This window comes from Phaenicophaeus curvirostris, chromosome 9 (genome assembly GCF_032191515.1).
Source record: "Phaenicophaeus curvirostris isolate KB17595 chromosome 9, BPBGC_Pcur_1.0, whole genome shotgun sequence".
NCBI classification, from domain to species: domain Eukaryota; kingdom Metazoa; phylum Chordata; class Aves; order Cuculiformes; family Cuculidae; genus Phaenicophaeus; species Phaenicophaeus curvirostris.
The window spans coordinates 19,794,911-19,816,340 of record NC_091400.1 but is presented as its reverse complement, the minus strand read 5'-3'; the positions used below and the strand labels follow the sequence as shown (position 1 = coordinate 19,816,340).

At 42.1% G+C, this 21,430-nt stretch overlaps 1 protein-coding gene across 4 annotated transcripts in view; it reads right to left on the bottom strand.

The window, feature by feature from the left end:
• Nucleotides 1-312: 312 nt before the first annotated feature.
• SEC24C (SEC24 homolog C, COPII coat complex component) overlaps nucleotides 313-21,430 on the bottom strand; it is a 30,738-nt gene continuing 9,620 nt past the window's right edge. For 2 of the 4 annotated variants that reach the window (XM_069864181.1, XM_069864183.1), the window contains 22 exons: nucleotides 21,188-21,329; nucleotides 20,208-20,386; nucleotides 18,570-19,001; nucleotides 17,223-17,353; nucleotides 15,889-15,957; nucleotides 14,316-14,427; nucleotides 13,387-13,514; nucleotides 11,716-11,854; nucleotides 10,618-10,733; nucleotides 9,509-9,633; nucleotides 9,050-9,241; nucleotides 8,392-8,485; nucleotides 8,047-8,163; nucleotides 7,405-7,575; nucleotides 6,931-7,027; nucleotides 6,521-6,666; nucleotides 5,984-6,122; nucleotides 5,073-5,191; nucleotides 4,505-4,684; nucleotides 3,670-3,861; nucleotides 3,154-3,243; nucleotides 313-2,390 (listed from right to left, as the gene is read on the bottom strand). In XM_069864181.1, the coding sequence (XP_069720282.1) occupies nucleotides 2,250-2,390; nucleotides 3,154-3,243; nucleotides 3,670-3,861; nucleotides 4,505-4,684; nucleotides 5,073-5,191; nucleotides 5,984-6,122; nucleotides 6,521-6,666; nucleotides 6,931-7,027; nucleotides 7,405-7,575; nucleotides 8,047-8,163; nucleotides 8,392-8,485; nucleotides 9,050-9,241; nucleotides 9,509-9,633; nucleotides 10,618-10,733; nucleotides 11,716-11,854; nucleotides 13,387-13,514; nucleotides 14,316-14,427; nucleotides 15,889-15,957; nucleotides 17,223-17,353; nucleotides 18,570-19,001; nucleotides 20,208-20,386; nucleotides 21,188-21,329 (3,251 nt within the window). In that variant the 3' untranslated portion in view covers nucleotides 313-2,249. The remainder of the gene's footprint in view (nucleotides 2,391-3,153; nucleotides 3,244-3,669; nucleotides 3,862-4,504; nucleotides 4,685-5,072; nucleotides 5,192-5,983; nucleotides 6,123-6,520; nucleotides 6,667-6,930; nucleotides 7,028-7,404; nucleotides 7,576-8,046; nucleotides 8,164-8,391; nucleotides 8,486-9,049; nucleotides 9,242-9,508; nucleotides 9,634-10,617; nucleotides 10,734-11,715; nucleotides 11,855-13,386; nucleotides 13,515-14,315; nucleotides 14,428-15,888; nucleotides 15,958-17,222; nucleotides 17,354-18,569; nucleotides 19,002-20,207; nucleotides 20,387-21,187; nucleotides 21,330-21,430) is intronic. The other 2 variants (XM_069864182.1, XM_069864184.1) reach the window with 1 other exon arrangement.

Sequence of the window (21,430 nt, the reverse complement as noted above, 5' to 3'; positions counted from 1 at the left end):
GGTGACGGCCCCAAGCCACCAGAGAAAACGTCTTTGCAAAATTAACTTCCTGCCCATTCTGAACTTCAAAAGCCGTTCATTTAAGCAAAGCAACACCAAGACTAAAGAGCAGCTTTTGTCTGTTGACCGGGGCTGAGTTTCTTGTCACCAATCACCGCAAAGTAGGAAAAAAACCCACAACTGAACCCAGCCAGCCAAAGACCAGATTGTACAGGATCTCTCTTGGACTGCAGCCTTTCCCCCTTCCTCCCTCCTGCAAAATACAGGGTTTGGAAAAATAAGCAGTGTTTATTTACTAACAATGACATAAAATACATCTTAATATATTTTTATTTCTTTACAAATTAAAAGATGCATTGGAAAAAAAAACAAGTGAAGAAAATGAAAGGTTCATTTATGATTTCATTTCCACCCCACCCCCCCAAATATTAATACTAGAAATTAGTATTTGTGGAATTCTGTGGTTGCTGTGCCTTATAGTCCCAGGAACTTGTTTTCCCCCTCTGGTTAAAAATCCTCTACTTTTTTTTTGTTGGAGGCAGTACATGGAGTAAAAAGTCAGCCACACATACAAAAATGCCAAAGGTTCTGTCAACTCCATCTTGAAAGAATTTCTCCATTACAATTTTCATATTCCACTTTCTGTGTAGTGATGGGAGGGAAGACAAACTAGCAGCATTAGAAGAAAAATGGATTTATATACATGCTACGGGATATAGAACTAAAACCACAGCCTGGAATTCTTCTGATCTTAACAAGGACTTCCCTCTGAAATATCAATCCCAAGTAATATGCTCTCTAACCCATCCACATTCTTCCTTCCACTCTTAGTGCTAGTGGTAGCTTGAACTCCTGGGTATTGTAAGAACACTTCAATATTCAAGTTAAAACATACAAGCCTCTTTTCCAAAGTGAGTAAACAAAGCCCTTAGAATTCTGAATTTGACTTGCACTCGCTCCTTCTTCTTCGCAGGAGTCTTCTCATCCACCCTTGCAGAATGGAGCAGCAGAGTGGCCAAAGTGAATGGATTAATCTGAGGTATTTTAGTTTAACAAACAGGCTTAGAAAAAGGTCTCGTGCAAGCTGATCAGTAGGTAGAACGGGAGAGGGTATAAATATCCAGTAAGGAAACTCTTCACTAGGGCCCAGGTACTTCCAATAACAGATATCAGGTACTTGCAATACAGTCTAAATCTTAGTTCTTATATCTCCTTCCTTGTATTCCAGAGTACAAAGCAGTCTCAAATTTGCATCAGTATAACTCAAATTCCCGCTTGTTTACTATAATTCACACTAATAAAGTTGAACATGGCCACTTTCTTATCATCCAGTTCCTACACAGCCCCACAACACCTTGTTAAAAGTATTTTCTGCTTAAGGGTAAGAGGCTTTTGTTCCCACCACCATCTGGATAGACAGGTAAGCTCTGCATTGGAGAGGCCATGGAACATGGATTGCGTAGGGCACTACAGAACTATGCAACAAGAAGGGAAGGAGACACCACACACGCAACGGGAAGTGCTGTCTTTACCCCTAATGCTGTTCAGAAGCTGCTGATGGTGCTCACTGAACTGTTACTCCATTAGAGATGTGCACAGCAATGTACGGTACAGGGATGATTGCTGATAGAAATACACCCTGCTGCCTCCTCGCTTACCACTCATGCCCTTTTCCATGGATTTCTGGTTCAGCCAGCCACATGATACACCCATGCTCTGCAATTCATGTTTTCCTCTTCAGAGAGGGAGACAAAATATTTGGCTGCTCCGGCTCCCACTGCCTGGCCTGCCTCTCATCCTCCCAGCCTGCGCATCCTCTTCACACATGGAGCATGCACACGCGCCCACACAAACACACACACACAGCAACTACCAGAAGTTTTGAAGAGTTATCGCTTTTTTTTACCCGATGTTGAATCATGTACAGTGAACTGAAAAAAACTACATTCATTACAACAGGATTAGCGAGCAGGGGGTGAGGGGTGGACTCCTGCCAAGCACAGGAAAATTCTGATACGGGTAAAAGACCTGGTATCAAAGGCCTTTTGTTTAGCCCTCACCAGGAGAATGTTTCATCTCTCATACGGGACTGGGAGAAGTTGAAAGGATTTCTGCTTATGCAATGTGTATTAAAAATTATGGAATTGTACAGATTTCTACGTTGTCCTGTTTGAGGGCGCTGGGCCTTCCCATCAGGTCATTAGCGGAGACTGAAACGTCACTGCTGAGTTCTAGCACCACTCCTGCCTCTAGCTCAGTAGCTGCCGAATCTCCTTGTGCATGTGACACAGGAAGTCCACGTAGGAAGCACCTCCGCTCAGGCTCTTGTCCTCCACTAGGAAGTGTTTGAACAGCATCTCCAGCTTGTCTTCTTGCTTCACAATTATTAACTACAAAACACAAGCGTAAAACCAACAGTGAGTAGTCAGCAAAATTCATGTTCTTCGAAAAAGAGAGCAAAAACCTAAATAGCTCAAAAATCCAAAAGACCGATAACCATAACCACAGTGTATAGGGCTGACGAGCTTTGACTTTCGTAACTAAGCTGGGTTAAGACTCAGGCCTTTCTAAATAAAAGGAAATTAGTGAGGGCAGGGGGACAAGGGAAGGGATTCTGCCTCTCCACTCTGTCTGGAGTTCTGTGTCCAGTCTGCAGCCCTTAGCACTGGAAAGACAGGGACCTGTTGGAATGGGTCCAGAGCAGGGCCACAAACATGAACCCGAGGGCTGGAGCCCCTCTGCTGTAAACAGAGAGAGGTGAGGTTGCGTGGCCTGGAGAAGAGAAGGCTCCTGGGAGACCTTATTGTGGCCTTTCAGTACTTCAAGGGGGCCTGTATGGATGATGGGAACAAACTCTGCCAGTGCCAGAGTGCTTCCACCCCAAACCATTCTATGAGTCTATGAAAATACCATGTAAGTGGTTTGTGCGTTAGTACATTATAACATATCTGAAAAAAATCAGTTTCAGCACTATGATAAGCACAAAACTCCATCTGTTAGTACAAAAAAATTTTTTTCAGATCCTTGAAAACTTTGTTTGAATCACATTTATGAGATCAGGAAGAATGAGTTCAGCACCATAGCATTACCAGGCATCACCTGCTCCTCTAAAAGGGAAGGGGATTTAAAGCTACACATAGGGGATATTTTTACCTTCATGTAGCGGGATCTCTGCATTTGAAGCATGCTGATAATAGATCGTACTTTCTTTGAAAAGGGGTTTTCCAGGACAGGCAGGGTACTCTGCAATGAAAGATATCCAACACCCGTTAGTCACACGAGACAGAGCAGCATTAAACAAAACTCAGCAGTTTTGTCATGTTACAGGGGTAGAGACATGTCTGCCCCTACAAACATACAATCTCTTTGGCCTCACCTAGTTAAAAGAATATAACAGGATAACAGAATTAAAAGGTCAATCATTCATTCCATTTTCATATCAACAGTTCTCCTCACCATCAGTGGAGGTGTGGCTTGTCAAATAAAGCTGGGCAAGAACATGCCCAATGTGCCCAGACTAGGGACACTTCCACTATGGAAGCACTATGCTTGTGCTTCTCTTGTTCCTAGTGTGAAAATACAACACTACTTTCTCAATTTGCTTTCTGATTGCTTTATGTTTTGGGCAACTGTCAGAGACACCATCTCCCACACTGCCATCCAGCTCACCAAGGTGTTGCTGATCTGACTGAAGGATGACACTCCAAAGAGGTTCTGGATCAGGCCTTGCTGCACGTTGACTCCCACCCACAAAAAGATGTTCAGCCCGTTCTCCAACAGGTAAATGTCACCCTTGGAGAGACGTTCCTCTGAGTTCCGGATTGCTGCTGGCAAGGAGTCACTGTCAACATCTGCTTTGGTCTGTTTTAGAGTGAAACAAAAAATAAAATCAAATCAGGGTTATAACCCAAGAACATCTTATGAAGTCCTTAAAATTTCTACCACCAAGACCAAGACTTTTCTCAATTTTAGGACTCATAATATGACTGCAATAGCTATGACTGAAGAACCATCTTCCTTAGCTCAGTGAATGGGACAGAAGCAGATCAGAGACCCTCGGTCAGCAGGAGAGAACACCAGGCTGCTGTGAAATTACTCTGCAGTTCTAATACTGCCTCCAGGAGCAGAAATGCAATCAGTTAGCGTTATTCCAGCAGCATGGTACTGATAAGTCAGAATAGTACACAGAGTTGCCCTGTCATGATGAAAATCACTACGTAAAGTTACAAGAAGCTTTAGGACTTTTACAAGACTATGAAAGAGTCAGAAGTGTCGTCTTTGCCACTAATCACATGCTCACAGCTCAAGGAAAAAATCCTCCAGCAAATTCACAAGATGCAGTAATGCACTGGTCACCAAGTAGAATTAAGTGAAGTATCCCAACAGATGGCAGATCCCAAATCCTCCTCAAATCGCTCTCCCTTACTAAAATATAAATGCCGTCCTTATGACAAGTCAAGACTACATCAAGTTCCAAGCAGTAAGAATACCCTGAATTACTCACCAGGGGCAAAAGCCTGGGATAAAAGAAAACATTTGTTTCTGCCACATCCATGGACGTGACCAACTGGCGAATGTAGGCACGGTCATCCGTTGTGACCTCTGGACCAGGCTGAAGGACGTCACTCTTCAACACACAATTCAAGTACACAGGAAGCAGCTTCATGCATTCAGGAAGGATCAGCTACAAGTCACAGACACAAATTGGTCAGCTGTCTCGCTGAATAAAAAGTTAAACATGATTTGACAAAAGGAGGCTTATGAGAACCAACAAAGCGCGGTACGGCTGTGAGCAGTGAAAGCTGACAGTAATTATATCACAGACTCACAAAAACAACATAAAGCTTTTCCCTGGAGCAGGCAATGCTTCCTAGGCTCCAGACCGATGTCCAAGAAGCCATTCTCAACTACAATTTTACTTGCAATTTCTCTACTTCCCCGTGTCTTCTCTTTGCAAACTGCTACTGAGCAAAGCAAATGGCTTTTGCTTTTTGAGTAGGTTAAGCAAGAAGAAGCTCCTATCATCTCCTAATTCATGAGCCCGTGATTCAAGTGAAAGCACTGTTGCTTACCTGGCCAGCCGAAGAGGGACTAGCACAGTTCTTTCGATAGCAAGCGAGGATCTGGGCGCACTGGCTGATTAGTGCATCTCGTACAGCTTTTACTGGACTACTCAGAACTCCACGATATGCTGCCCAGAAAGAGGAAACATGGATGGCTGTCAAGCAATTGCTCACAAACAGTAAAAAAAACCCACCGCTTCCACAAAGTAAATTTAAACCTCTATAGCTTATGAAGGTATTTTTTCCTCTCCCCTTCAAACTTGTGGAAAAGAGACTTTCCTAATGATGATCTGAAGAAGCTCATTTACTCCATCTTATTACATATTCTTCAACTCTCCATCGCTCCCACATACTTAAAAATACATCTAATCATACTTGAAAGCATGGTGCATATAAAAGGAGTTTTTATAGACCTGGACATCTTCCTTTAATGGACTGAAAACAGGCTGTTTCTTACATTTTAATGGCAATGAACATACATCTTTAGTAGATTTTATAGGCTTCTACTGCAAATTAGAAAGGGTAAATGGGGTGCAACACAAAAGTATGATCTTTAATCCACAGCAGTGCGCAAAGGCCACCATTTCCTATTCCCAAAGCAAAGTTCTGGGACAGTTAAAGAACAAACTAAACCAGTGCAAAAAAGACAAGGATGAATTCAGACAGCTTTCAATGCAAACCTCTATTAAAAACATTTTAGACAAGAATGCGTATGAAGGACAAGCCTATACCCTGTCTGTACCTCTTGTCCTAAGCAACAATAGTGTCCTCGTGGCTTTATGCTCTTTCCCATAAATGACCAAGGTATCAGCACTGCCACCTGACATTTGATGTAGAGTATAAATAGGTGTTGTTGGATGACAGTAGGCATTTTAACAGCAGTTAAAGGCTGCAATTCTTGTCACTGTATCCATCCTTACCATATTTAGCCAAGTAATTGATGAGGGTGTCTGTCTCACAGTTTCGATAGAGGTCAGCAAGCTGCGTGCAGCAGTTTAAGGAGAGGTTGTGAATGCGGAGTCGTCGCTGTCCTGCACAACTTGTATACAACAGAGCACACTGCAGGAGACAAAAAAAAAAAAAAAAACAGGATACGGAAAGTGAGGTCCTACTACAGTAGGAAAGGCAGGGTTTGATTATACTTCATTAAAAACTAGGATTCTGATGCCTGCACAAATAAGATGGCAGTTTGCATTATGGGAACTGGTCTTGGAAAAGAGACCGTAGCTTGAAGTAGTCTAGGTCACCCTTAGAACAAGTATGCCGAAAGGTTAAGGGTATTGTAAAAGGCAGAAAGAACAAACAGTTCCTTGAAGGAGTGTCTAATAATTCAGTTCAGAGGGACCCCGTCCTTTTCTGCAACTGGTACTCTCCCCAGCCAAGATTTGGCTCCAACCTGACACAGTTCTGCGGCATTTCTAAACTGTCAGCTCTCTTCTAGAAAGCCTCTGGCTCACCTGGAGGAGCGCACCACTGTCTTCGCTCAGTTTGTCATCATGCTTGAACTCCACTGTGATTGTTTTATCACAGTCCAAACCTGCCATCTCAACATCTGTTGTGTTACTCATGTAGAAAGCTCCAAAAAAGTCAGTTGCTCGAATACCTGAAAAAGAAAAAAAACCCAGTGTGAACCACAATTTTCAACACAGTAGCAAGACAGCCTGAAAACCCTGTCAGCAGTGACACTAAGTTATTTGGACAGATTTCAGCAGGGATCTTTGCTCAGTCTCGACAAAGGCTTGGAATTTAGCAGAGCTTTTGCATAGCCCAGTCTCAAATTAGAGATTTAAATTAGAGAAAAATCCCTTTCTTCCCATACAATGTGCTTGAAGCAGTCACTTCAAGATTCATTCATGCTAACACCCACCTGTGCTTGTGCGCACTCTCATGACAGCATCAAATCCCACTTCCTTCTGGACATCTCTTCTCAAGTCATTCAGGAATCTGTCCTGGTCTGTCTCCAGCTAGAACACAAGTGGTAATTCAGGTTTTACACTCCCATAAGTCAGAGCTGCTCCATAAACTAATTCAAAAACAGAAACTATCTCCTGCAGTCTTACTCTAAAACCAGACATCACAAAGGTCTCAGTGCCCCGCTAGTAAAATATTATGCAAAAAGGTAACAGCATAGCTTTTCTTACTGTTGTTATTATTAACAGAGGTATTCTGTGTAAAGACATAAAGCTAACAAAATAATTTTGGTGAAAATCTTGACATTTTGGTAGCAATTTATTTCCAAAGCAGTACTTTTTTCACTCTGGTTCACACTGAAAAAGAACTCTCAACTAAACAATCACTCTTCCAGAGAGCAAGCAGCAAGTTGATTCAACACCACTCATACCTGGAAATACGCATACTTATAGATGGAGCCTCCTGTCTGGTAGGTTACTACACCCAGTGTTGCCACATCCAAATACTGGTTTGGAAACAGGAACAGATCCACACAGCAGCCTTGGGCCACACAGTCCTTGGCCAAGTTGTTGTAAAAGCTTGTCTGTGGTTGAAACAAAGTCTAAGAAAGGAAATCAGAGATGAGATCAGAAGTTTGTGGCAAGAAAAGGCAATCAACATTCAGTTTATAATCCCAGTCAATACACTTCTATTCTTTCAGTCTCTCTCCAGGGAAACTAGGATCATGTAAGTTCTTCCTGACCCTGCCTTTGAACAGTTATTACAAAAATTACTACACATCTTGCTTTAACTGTAAGTTCAGCACGTTTACTTTAGCCCAGCTATGGCATTTTATTCTGTATAAGAATCGAAATCTATGTCTTCTTGCACTCATACCAGACTTGTCCTTACAACACCAAGTTTACACAGCCTGCTTGCAAACAGAAGATTAAGCGCAACATTAAGAAGCATTAGCTGGGATGGTTACATTAACTTCTACCCTTATAATTGTTTTAATGTTGCTTCAGAGCAATTTTATCTTAAATAGTATAATACAGACCTGAAATGTGAGCATCATGCAAGTCATTCTTACCTTCTCCTTATCAGTGCTGATCAGTTTCTTATCATCCCTGTTCTTTAACTTTCCTGGGGCCTCTGCAATGGGCAGAGAGGTGTGGAAAATGAAGAGCTTGCCGGCACACTCGGCTGCCTGCAGGCAAGCGAGCACAATAGTGCGGGTTAGAAACATTTATAAAAATCATAGGGGAAACTGATTCAAGAGCAAGCATTCAAGCATCCTCATCACTTCCTTATGTCAGGAAATCACTCTGTCAAACAGGCTCAGAGATAACTTGGTTGCTTTAGTCTGTGTTAGCAGAATATGAACTTCTGAGTCCTCAGACTGCAAAGAGTTTGCCACGACAATGCATGTACTCACCTTCAGCGCCTCCAGCCCTGCTTGAATCACAGGTGCAAAAACAGTTTCTGTTTCTCTTGTGTCTGCAAACATTTCCGGAATCTGGTCCAGCAAACTAGCGAAGAACAAGGAGGAATTCCAGGTTCCATTTAATTGGAAAAGCCATATAGTTAGCTACACACCATAGTTGTATTGTGTTAGTTTGCCAAAACTCTGCTGATTTCTCTTTCTTCCCTTCTAGATTTTATCTTCTCTATCCCACTCATCCAATTTTCTCCACAGAACCAAAATAAGACACCACTGTTGTCTCAGTTCAGTTATTTAGGCAGTTGCCTTAAAGACAGCAATTCACTATTCTTGCAACTTCCACTCTGCATCATTCTTGATGTGTTTTGCTTTGTGGTTTTTTTTTCCCTGCAGAAAAGCCCTTCTGCACTAAACCCCTTAACCTACACCCTTTGCCAAGCTGGACTATGAGCCAAACACTCCCCCATCCCATGAATTTTCCCATCCTACTTTGCCAGCTTAAGCTCAAAGAGTATAGGAAGTTAAAATATATGAAGTGACTTCTAGGTGAACACCACGACAAATAAGCAGTGAACATTACACTTTCAAATTAAACACTTGAACACACCAAACAAGAAGCTTACTACACGTACTGCGAACCAGTTTCTATTACCTGGCAATCACTGTCCTGGACTCATTCACGTTCACCAGAAAACCATCAAGGAGGGGCACAAACATATCTGCCACATCTGAAACAACCATCATTTGTGGCTGTGCCAGCGAGCTCTTCACATTATAGAAGTGTAACACCTTGTTGTAGGTGACAAAGCCAACTCGAATGGCTGATTCTTCCATGTTGCCTTCCCTGTAAGAGACATCCTTGCCTTCACATCTTAGCAGACACTGAAATCATCACCCAGAACCCAACATGATAAAGGGTAGTAGAAAAATGGCAGGAAGTAAGGTTTATTTTCACCTGGAAAGGTACCCAGAATGATGCTCTGCTTGGCCTTTTTCTGAATAAAGGCTCAATCGGATTATCAAATAATTTTTTAATTTTTAGCTTTTTTAAAGGGGAAAAGTGACAGTTTACCCCATTTTGCCTGGCTACAGCAGTACACAATATACCTACCTGGGGAGGTAATCTAGGAGTGACTTCAATTCTTCACATACTAGCCTCACTAAGCCACTCTTCACAGCATTGTAGGACACATCAATCATGAAAATGAAAGCAGGTGGACTAGGAAACTTGTTGTTCTGTAGAAGAGAGGGATGAAGTCACAGCCATTTAATGCAGTCCACGTAACAGCTCTGTAACACAGTCAAATGAAGGCTGGTCCAAACTAACAGCTTTCAGGTACTTTTCTAACCATGAGCAGTAATTATTCTCCCTGCACAACTAGCAGTCACAGCAGCACACTGTACTTGGAATGGGTTGGTATTACATGCCCTGAATTGGTTTTGCCATTGCTCAGTGAAGAGCACAATAACCACAACTAAATCATCCATTTATGTGACTCAGCCAGGTAGGGACAGCAGGCAAGGAAGTTCCCTGTCACTCTCAGGACTTTGGAATCTGATCAGAATTGTTATAGGTGATTTTATCAATGTAAAGGAAAAGATTTTTGTCCAAGAACTGCAATCTCTCCATCCTATTTAAACATCAGGTTTGCTAATGAGAAGAACAGCTTGTTTCAGTTTTCTGAAATCTATGGGTCATACTGGAAAGAGCATACAAAACAAAAGCAAAACAGAAGAACCTTCAAGAAAGCTGGGAAGATCACATCTCATTTGAATTAAAAGTGCTTTTTACACTGTTACAGGAAACAGCCATTTTTTTCCCTTAACTCAAGGTAAAGCTGAGGCATCAGGTGACCAGGATAAAAATGCAACATTTAGGCATTTACTTTCCCAGCATTTACTTCAGCAAAGACTGCTGTAGAGAGTCCTGAGTCCCTCTTGCAGAGCCACCGAGGTAATGGGAGCCGCAGCTGCTTATACAGCTCCAGAAGAGAACAGACACAGCTATAACAAAACTACATTGTACCATGTGTGATCCAGACTTCCTCTGCTTTGGGGAGCAAACAGACAAGTACATTATCCTGCATAAAAAATGGGGTTGGGTTAATGCTGTTAATTACATCTGCCAGCCCCAAGCAATTCATGTCATTCTTACTTTTAGGAAAACAGACTTTTTATTTAAAAGCAAATCAAAATACCATAATAAACATACTGCGGTACCTTGCAATAGTCAACTGTTGCTAGAAACTCATAAGATCCCAGTGATAACTCAGGTCTATCATAGAAGTCTACCCGCTTTCCAGTATGATCCAAATGCTGGAAGTAGTGAGGGGGCACTGGGGAAGGAAGAAACATCAATTTCAGTGACAGGCTCACAATACACACTGACTTGAGAGTGAATAGGACAATGGCTATTTCAAATGAAGCTCCAAGCTAGCTAGCACTCTGTGCTAGCATGTGAGTATTGCTAAGAATATTTACGTGATTTAAGAGCATTATTAAGGCCAGGAAATACAAACCACTTTGCCTTGTGCACCAGGTGGCACACTGCACAGTCACTGTTGTACCTTTCCTGCATCTCCTTTACGTTCTCATTCTATGTTTCATACCAGGAATGTCACTACAACAATGCCCTTAGGATTCTTCTGAAGGTTTTAGCCCAAACAAAAATTATAACCGTCTCGTATCAGTAGTAACAAATTTCTTACAACAGAGTGAAAAGCCCAAAGCATCACCATAAGGTTTGTGTACCTTACATTCCACTGGGCCTTCAAAACAAGCCTACAGATGCTATGAGCTGCACATAGTGGCTTCTGCTTAAAAGGAAGCATGTTTTATATTAATTTAGAAGAGTAACTGAGATTAACTGGCATATATTGAACACTCCAATTCTGCTGTTGCAGATGTAGCTACAATCTTATCTCAAAGCAATATTTAAACAGGTTTTGTGAGCAAAAAAAGTCCTAACTCATGCTACTGTCCAGATGTACATCTCTGTCTATCACAGGAAAAACTCAGTTTGAAATGCCCTAAGAAAAGAGCATAAATTTCTCAAACCACCACACATTTCAGTACAAGTATATCACGTTAAAAAATTCAGTACAATAATGCTGCAATGCATGAGCACCTACTCAATTTGAATATTATTTCAGAACTGAGCACTGAACGTGTTTTATAATGATTCCTGTACAAGACTAAACACTCAAAGCCTAGTATACATTATAAATGATCATAACATGATAAAGATGTATTTATTTGCACCTTATTCAAAGTTCACTCCAACAGAGCCCAGAGACCAATTTTCAGAAGAAACCTTACCCTCAGTGACGCAGCTGCAGAAACAGCACTGGAACCTCCTCCCACCCTCGATGAATTGCATAAAAGGGCACATGTAAGCCTTGCACCTATTGCATCGGACAGGGCCAGACTCTCCGTGATCTACCAGGTAAGGAAGGGTCTGTGGAAGCAGAGTGAAAAAGAAAAGAAAGGTCATGAATTAAAAAAGTGACCACACATGCTGCAGAGCTCAAAACTATCTCCCTGTGTATTGCATCAGAGTTAACACTGGCAGCAGTGGGAAAGTGTGGAGGGCAGGGAAAGCCTGAACAAGCATTTCATAAACACTTTTCAACTCGCACTCTAGCACAGCAGCTTTGAGAGGGTAGCAGTCCCTAACGTGCTATCCCACTTAGACACCAACAAGCCCAGGTGTTGCTTTCTGAATGGTGCATTGACACAGGGCAACCTCTTGTATCTGGGAACCAGGTGCTGAATTTCTATATATTCTAGATTTATATAAATGCTGTATTTTCACCAGATTTATCCTCTTATTACTAACACAATAAGCTTTAGCTCTACTTACAGTCTCAGTGTTCTGAACAGCCAAGCCTTCCTCTGCTGGAAGGGCTCCCCCACAGGAAGTACGTCCTAGCCATAAGGCACTTCCTGATGCTGGAATCTGACTGGTTTTGCAAAGCAATTCTCTGATCCTAGTCATGTTTTTTCTGGATATCACAAGCTTTTGTTCAAAGCATAAACACACCAGGAGACCTAACACCAAGTTGTTTGGGCAGTTTCTCTACAAACATGCAGCCCCACAAGCCTCTGGACTGCTCAAACACAACCACATTCTGTTGTGCTCCTTTTAAACTCCAGCCACGATACAGCAATACAGGAATTAACTTTACAACTCACTTCTATCACAAATCAGTTTTTAAAATCCAAACGATAGTTTAAGAACATTAATGAAATGCAACGGGAAAGCACACACCCCTAGAAGCCAGAGGACGTTAATTTCTTCAGCAGACACTACAATTAAGTTTAACAGGGCACAGAACCCTGCAAACACCTATATTCAAATTTAACAAGTCTGTTTGTCACTATCCAGGCAGGCGCACACTACACAGCAGCCACAGTATTTAGATTTTAAGACTTCTATGTCTGTATTATTCTCAAAGCTTTCATGTTCTCAATAATCAGAATGCGTAAAGACTCCCACTAACATGTTACACCTAGAAGGAAATAAAGCACTGCACAGTGCAAGGGTAGAAATGAAAATGCAGGCTAGTAGTGCCCAGTCCTCAGTCTTGTGCTGTCACCCACACAACACTGTGCACATACATACCTGGGGCGCTCCTATCCAATTCCCCAATCTGACATCCTAAACTAGACTTAACGTCAGTGATCAGTAATGATTTAAACACTGTAGGCCAAGAAAGAAATTGAGGTCAACTGGAAGTGTATGCATTTGTGACTACTCAAGTATTCTGGTCATTTGGAAACAGAGCTTGACAACTACTGCAAAAAAGCTGAAATTACCAAGACAATCAAAATATTAAGTGTTTTGAACACAACATTCTTCTGCCTTGCAGATCTCTACCACAGGCTTGTGGGGGAATCCGTGTTTACCTAGACTTCATTACCAAACATTCCTGCTCAAGGAGTCTGTAGAGCACATATATTGCACACAACTCTGCATGTGGGCCTCACCTCCTCCGGGGGCAAAGCAGCCAGCGGTTTTATGACAGCAGCCAGGGGAACTTGTGACTGTTTGGCCATGTCTGAAGTGCAGGGAACATTATAAGATGTGCATCTTATGTAGCGGGGGCTTGCGTTGCCTGGGGAACAGAGAAAAAACACCCACAAGTTTCAGTACAAGTTGTTTTATAAAGAACAGAGTTACCTTCAGTCTTGTTTTATCTAAACAATCACTTACTTTCAAACTAGCAAAACATGAATGCCAAACAAGATGCCTCTTTAACTATGTATAAAAAAAAAGCCAGAACTCAGAACAAATGAACCTGACCGCACACCAACTTAGACCTCTAAAAAGGCATTCTTGTTTCACTCTTCCTGCGGACTACAACATACTATAGGCAGAAAACGTAACTAAAACATTTCTGCTGTTTGATTTTGTAATTCTGGCTGAAAAGTAAAGCATTTGACTGTGGAACCAGGTCCTGAAGTTTTAATGGAGCTTAAAGTCTCCAAAAACGTGAAGAAAATGACAAGATGGAGTATCTTTTCTCTATGAAGCCCATGGACCAACTGACATCCCACTCATTTTAAGAAGAATACAGTTTCCAGCCCAAATTAAATGATGTTGTTAGTAACTGTCAGTTCCTAACTATAGAGTTATACCAACAGCAGAAGCTTCACCGGCTGCTTTCTGATATCCCTGCTAATGCTGGTCTGAGGTACCCACCTTGGGAAACATTCATTACTTGGTACCAAATGACTGGGAGAATCTAAATTGAGATCAAACCAACATAGGCCTTGACCATAAGCTTCTACTAGTAAAAACAGACATCTCCAGCCACTGAAATCACTCTTCAAACTTTCCCTTTAGAGACACAGACAGTTCTGTCACTGACTCTTCAGGGTGTATGATTTGCTTGTCTGTTTAGGAAAAGTTTTACCTTGATCCTTGACCAAGAAATTTGTAGTTACAAGAGGTGGGACCTGCCCTCTCACTCCAGTGACAAACGGTTCTGACCCACGGTTACTCCTGTCATCTTCAATCACTTGAATCTGCGATAGGAAATACCATATTAATATTTGGAAGCTTCATTTCAAGGTACTGTAAAATACAAAATTTACATCTGTAAGGCAGTGAAAAGGGGACCCGAGGCAAACATTGCTATCTCTAAATATAAAGAAATCTAAAGCAATTATGTTTTGTCAAGCAGTCACCTCTCAGCTTGATTTCCAATAGGACTTAATGAATGATGATAAATTACAAGTTGCAAATTGTATTTTTTCCCAAGTATTTTGAGTGGTAGCATATTTTGTGTTTTAAGGCATGATCTGAACTCAATGCCAAATAAGTCTGCACTTGTATTAGCTGGTATAAATCTTAAATGTCTCAGTACTTCAAAATCTTCATTAATGTAAATGGCCTTAAGATAATGGAAATGCATTAAAGAGTTTTGACTGAAATATACACTGACCTTTATGTATGAACAGAAAAGAGTTATGCACAGTTTTAACTGCATCTCCACACTGGTGCCTGAATGGAAGCATTAAAGCTAGCAACCATTTATCTGATCTTATCTGGCCACCAAACACAGGTGCCTTTGCTTAGAATAAATTGTGAAACACAGGAGTTTGCATGGCAGAACTTCTCCTCTCTCACTACGGATTCACTATGGGAGCAGGAAGCCTCCCATGGCACCAGGCAGCAACTACTCCAGGATAAATCCAGTCCCATTGCAAAAGCCTACAGAGTGACTGACACTGCTGATCCTCTCACACTGGTAATTGTTCCATGACCAGCTTTGGCTAAACAAGGAGGAAGAGATACTGGGGTAACAGTCAAATGTGGTTTTGTTCTTCTAATCCAAAAGGTAGCTGCTTTTTTCTTTCTTTAGGTAAGATGCTCTACACAAACATTAAATTTGCAAATTCAAAATTTAATGGTTATGTATGAGCACAGATAATGAGAGAATGTTTATAGCTCCCCATGCCTCATATTAATCAACTGCAAGATTCATACTGGGAATTAACATCAAAACAAAACAGTTCACCTGTGATTTTTGAACTTCAAAGCATTAGCCCAGTAATGGTACATCAACAAGAGCAGTAACCAAATTCTGCTCGAAACTGGCAGCAAACACAGCTACAACAGGCTCACGCGGTGTGTATGTTAACACAAGGCACACACTATGTGGACAACTATACTGACGGCTTACACTGGTAATGCCAGTTGGAATCCAATGAAGTAGATATTCTAAAGATCAGACAATGTGAAGGGGAGACATTCTTCATGATCTGTTTCTGAAACTGCTTTCTATTGCCTCACCATTCATCACATAAGGGATTTTAACAACCTCTGGTCGTGTAATGTTACTCATTTTGATAAGGCAAACAGAAGAGAGCAAGGAAAGGGTAAAGGGTTAACGATGTAGGGTTAGTGAGGTGAAGTTCAGGTTCCAGGCATGCACAGATGGTCCCCAACACACAGACCACAATTGACATATATGCAGCACTTACTGGACTAGGAATTGCATCTGGGTCTATTCTGTGCCTGGGTTTCTGCTGGGGTGGCAGCTCATTAAGTTGCTTTTTTAAAAAAAATAAAAAGTAAGAGTGCCACAAAAGAAAAAAAAAGAATAAGAAAAAGAAAAGAGAATAATAAACCAAAGAGTAAGAGCGTTACTTCTCTCTACCCAAATCTGCAGCCCTGGCATTAGGTATGTCTAGATGTTGGTTCATGTAAGAGGAAACTCCAGCTTCTGCAGCACACACTGATCACAGAACCAGCCTTGCCAGAATATTGGGCTTGGGCTCTCGAGCCACTGCTAACAGAGGCAGTGGCTCACATGCTCACTTTGGTTAGAAACTGGGGATTTACACTTTAAGAACATGCTAAAATGAAGGCAACTGACACACGCCATTCAAGTTCTCATTTAGTGGAAGAGAAGGAGACAAGCAATTAAAGACTTCTCATATTCTATGAAAAAAATACAGGCATAAGCTTCACATAAACCTGGAGTCTAAACAGAACCTTTTTTGATAGCAATGACATCTGAACAGGACCAGTCCAGGTCTGAGATGTAACTCCAGACTACATTATTTTTATAGCTTTGAAGTAAATCGAGTGAAAGCACTGCTCTGGAAAGGCTTCCCATTACCAAATGACTGTGGTCAACAACAACAGAGCAGCATCTGCAGCAGTTGAATGAACAGCTCAGTCAAGCACTGGCAATAGTTCTGCTAGGTTTAACATTACTCATCAGTGCTAACTATTACACACCACTGCTCATCTCTTCTCAGAACCTCCGTCCTGAAAGACAGTCCTAATTTGAGAAGCTGTCCACATTTGACTGAAGTACTGTCGTGATTTAATGATAAAAAAAAACACTGAACAGCTTTTTGTCAGATTATATTAAAAGGGAACAGAAAAGCACTAATACTATCGCCTGTTAACCATACTTTACACTTGGATTATACAGTGATAGATTTCACCTCAATCCCTGAAACTAGTTCATCTTGGAAAATCATTAAGCAAGAATCCAGAAGTAGAGAAATCTGCTTAACTGAAGCCCTCAAGGATTCTCAAAGCATAACATAGTGCAAAAAGAGACATGAGGAATTAGAGCACTGATTTGCTCATACAGTGCCTTTCTTTAGTCACCAAGAAGAATACTGCTTCTGGGCTCACTCACAAGAGACTGAAGCCGGACAAAGGGAAGAGAAGCAAGCAGGAATACAGACTGATGTTCTTTGGAACAACACACCTGCTTTCAGCTCCGGTCTTTGTCAGTTCTGTTTTACGTAAAGACATAATGGGAGAGTTCACACTGGTAAGAAGAAAGCGAGCTTACAGGGCTAGGAATGGAATCTGGATCCAAGCGTTTTGGCGGAGGCGGTGGTCCGGGTTGAGTTCCATAATGTGGTGTTCCTGGATAGCCTCCTCCATAGTTTGGTTGGGGACCCCTCACCTGCCCAAATGAACCTTACAAGAAAGGAACAGCAAATTCATACAACGGCTAATACTAGCTTTTTCCTCGTTAGGCACTTCCCACCTTTGCCGTCATCGTCAAAAAACAAGAAAAAAAAAAATCACATGCTTCTCAGTTAATTAGGATTAAACATACTGGTCACAGGGTTTAAGCTTTGATCCATTAAGGAGGCCTGTACCCACCAGTTTAAAACCAGACTTTAGCAAATACAGCTTTTTAGACTAATGTAACTATTTTTAGACTAACGATGACAATACACATTAAGATCATGAACACTTGAAGTCTGAACTGCAGAAGTGCTAATAGGAAGTGCACAAAGAACAGCTCAATAAGCTAGCGGATGGCCCAGGATTCCTCAAACTAAAAGGTACATAAGAGTTCTCCCAGACAGTTCTGGCTTGTCTGAAATTACAGTAATGGATAAATGTGCGATTATCTCACTCATTTCCTAACTATCTGAAGTTATTTCATATAACTTTAGTCACTTTAAGTCATAGAATAACAGCATGATTTACCTCAGCAAATGCTTTTACAAATCATAGCAGTTTGGACAGGTATTTTTCAGTGATTTACCTGGCCAGTTGTGCAAAGCTGCATAACAGACGAGACTCCCAACCCTGACATTTGCACACAGTTACTTTATCCTACCCACGTGTAAATGTACTGCTTCAAAAAATCAGACAAAACTGCATACAGTTCAGGAGCTTAACTGATTCTAGTTCTAAGCACACAAAATGCAAAAGGTTCTACAAGGAGAAAAATTCGGTTTTGTGAATTAGAAAAGAAGACGTAGCCACTCCTTTTCAATGTTTAACAAGAATTTTATGAAATATCTTATAAGGCTTTCTAGGATTTTAAGTCTCTACCTTTAAACAAATAAGGTTGCAGAGACCAAATGGAAGTTCATAATGGAATTGTAATCACAAATCCTTGTAGTATTATGTCACTAATTACTAAACTTTTGACAATTACTCTAGGATTCCTTTACTTACATTAATCTAATTAAAACCCGTATGACACACGTCCTGGAATGACACATCCTATTGTTTATCTTGGATGTGTCCTTCAGACATGAAGCACAGGAGAAACCAGAGGGAAGCTCTGAAAGGCAATCAGAGGCCCAAAAGTAACAGACCTGAAATCCAGTCCTCCATTTGCAGCACACAGAGATCACACCTAACTTGCAATCCCTATCCTGGGAATACTCACCGTTCTGCTGCATTTGGTATCCTGGCTGCGGAGGATGAGTGGGAGGAGGTGGTCCATGGAGGCCGCTCATGGGAGGCCCCGGGGGTGGCCCTGCCATGGCTGATGGTGGCGGTGGTGAGGACACGTGGTTAGGCTGGGCCGCTGGTGGTCCAGCTGCCGGTGGGCCTGGCATGGCTGGCGGCCTGGGGGCGACTGTGGTAGGGGGGTAAGAGGAGGGCCCAAGCCCTGCAGAAGACGGAGGAGGGGGAAAACCAGGGACTGGAGCAGGCAGGCGCTGAGCCGGCATGGGCTGACCAGGGAACGGAGACTGTGCCAGAGGAAGGCCCTGAGTCACACTGGGAGGGGGTCCTTGGCTCGCCGTGTAGGGTGTGTAGAGACCAGATCCTGCTGCACTGAAGCTTCCTGAGACCGGGGGAACCGATGTTGGGGTACCTGATAAGAAGAAAGGATTATATAATTCTCTTATATTCTCAAGATAATTAAGACGCAAGCAAACCAGTTTGCTCTAGATCACAGCAACAGGCCTGCCACTTTCTCACCTTCAGATGGACTTGCCAGTACCAATAGAGATAGACCTTAAGTGAACACCCTCCTAGATCCATCACAGAGCTGAAACTCCCCAAGATATCTCAAACTTTATAGTTCTTTCACCTCCTCTCTCTCAAAGCCTGAGCTTCTTATTTTCACAATCAGAACACATTTCAGGATTCAGAGCCAGAAAAAAGGGGCAGAGCCAGGAAAACGCAAAACAAGAACCACAACAAGTCTGTCTACCAACTCCTTGAACTGAAATAAGTTTATATCTTCAACTCCACATGAAGTTGGAGTCTGTAATATTTTTGAATATTTTTGAGCTTCAAGATTTTATTAGCATGGAACTTAAGCACCTTGTGTATTCGCCACCGTACTATTTCTCAGGACAGATTTAGACAAACACATTGCCAAAAGGCTGGAGAAATCTGTATTCCCTACTCCTAATTTTCCTGTGAAGTCCACGTTAGAGTATGAGAGATGCCAGTCAAAAACTATTTACCAAAACAATTGAAAAAATAAAATCTAAAGTGCAGTCAGACCAGCTCTCACACAAAAAAAAGAAACCTCCAGCCTTCAATTCCTGTGATCTACAGCAGCAGGACTGTAGATCTAATACAACACAACAAAACATCTCAATTCAGTTTATACTGTTTAAGTTTCTTCTCAACATCCAGCCATACCCTTCAGAATCAGAGTAATTTCAGCCCTTTGATTTAGGGAGCCCTTTCCCCCTGCCTTTTCTTTTTTTCTGACTGGGCTACTGCACAGCACCAGGAAGACACACAGGACTCCCCAACAGCTTGCTCAGGGACAGACTGTCTGTGTTTCACACCAAGATTCACCCAGTTGAGGACAAATACCATTAATCTCTTTTGTCACTCACATCTTGCAGTACTTCGCAGTCTCCTACAACAATCTCCATTCTGTTGTCCCCAGTGATGACCTTATTAGCCAGAGAAACTACCATTTACCTCAGCAGATGTTAACACCCAAAGAACTCCCATCACCATACGGTAATGAATCATTGGCAAGAGAAAATCTTTTATGAAGTTACTACCATAAACGAAAAGCAACAGCATTATTTCCATAGCCAGGGAATCTCACCGTAGCCCAGTCCAGCTGGGGGAGGAGCAGCAGCTGCTGCACTGCCAATGGTCATTCCTGCCATGTGGTTGCTGAGCTGCTGCACGCCGGCTGCGGGGGGGCCGTATTGCTGGAACGCAGATGCCTGGCTGACAGGTGAGGGTGCTGAGCCTGGCAGAAACGGCTGAGAAGCAGGTGGCCTGGGAAGGAAGATGAGAGATCTCACTGGGCTCCCCATTATATGGGCAGTCACAACCCCATTTTAGTTATTGCAAAAAATCAGCAACACTGTAACAGAGTCTCAGGGTGAGCAACAGCAAGGTCTGCAGAGCTGCCCAAGAAGTCTCTGCCACTCAAAGGATTTGGAACCTCCATCTGACTGCACTGAGCTGGGCCAGATGGAAATAAAAACAACTACCTTCCCCCATAACCAGTGAGCAGAACCGAGCAGTGAGGACTGCTGCCACATTCACCACAGAGGTAATGGCAATATCTTTCCAGAAAAGATGTCCAAGAGCTCCAAATGAAGATAACTCAGGGATCCATAAGAGACAGAAAAGGATTCAGAACCAGTAAGGAAGTATTTAGTAACAACAGACTGCAAACACGCTCTAGACAGAGGTCAAGTCACACTGCCAAGGAATCAAACACCACTTTTGCTGTATGGATGCAATTGTTTTAAAAAAAGACACTATAAGAATCAGAAAATTCCTTATGGGAAAACAACTATCACAAAGAAAGTCTTTGGAGGAGAAGTGGCTTTGATCAGTCACCAAGATCTGCTCATAACCTTCTAGAAGCTTTTCACCTCCAGAGATTCTTGCTCTCTAACATACACCCTTGTGGCAAAATGTTGTTACAAAATAATAAGGAGGCAACAAGGAAAGTCAAAGCCCACCACAAGAAAACCAAAATACATATTTTGTTTTACATTCTAAAAGTTGTGGACCTCACACAGGTCTACCAATGTCTTGGTTACGATCTGCCCCTCTTGTACTTACCGCTGCATCGGGGCTGCCGAGGTTGGAATTCCATTCTGCACATCCCCCTGTCCAAACTGACTGTATGCCAAGTGCCCAGAAGGAAGAGATGCTCCAGAGGCTGGAGTGGGGGCTCCAGATGTTGGAGGGGCTCTTAATGAACCTATGGAAATAAGGCGGAAATTTTAAAAAATAAATATTACTCCAGAAACAAGGGCCTGAACTAACTATCACGAAAAATCCAAGAAAGGGAAGTGAGTAGAA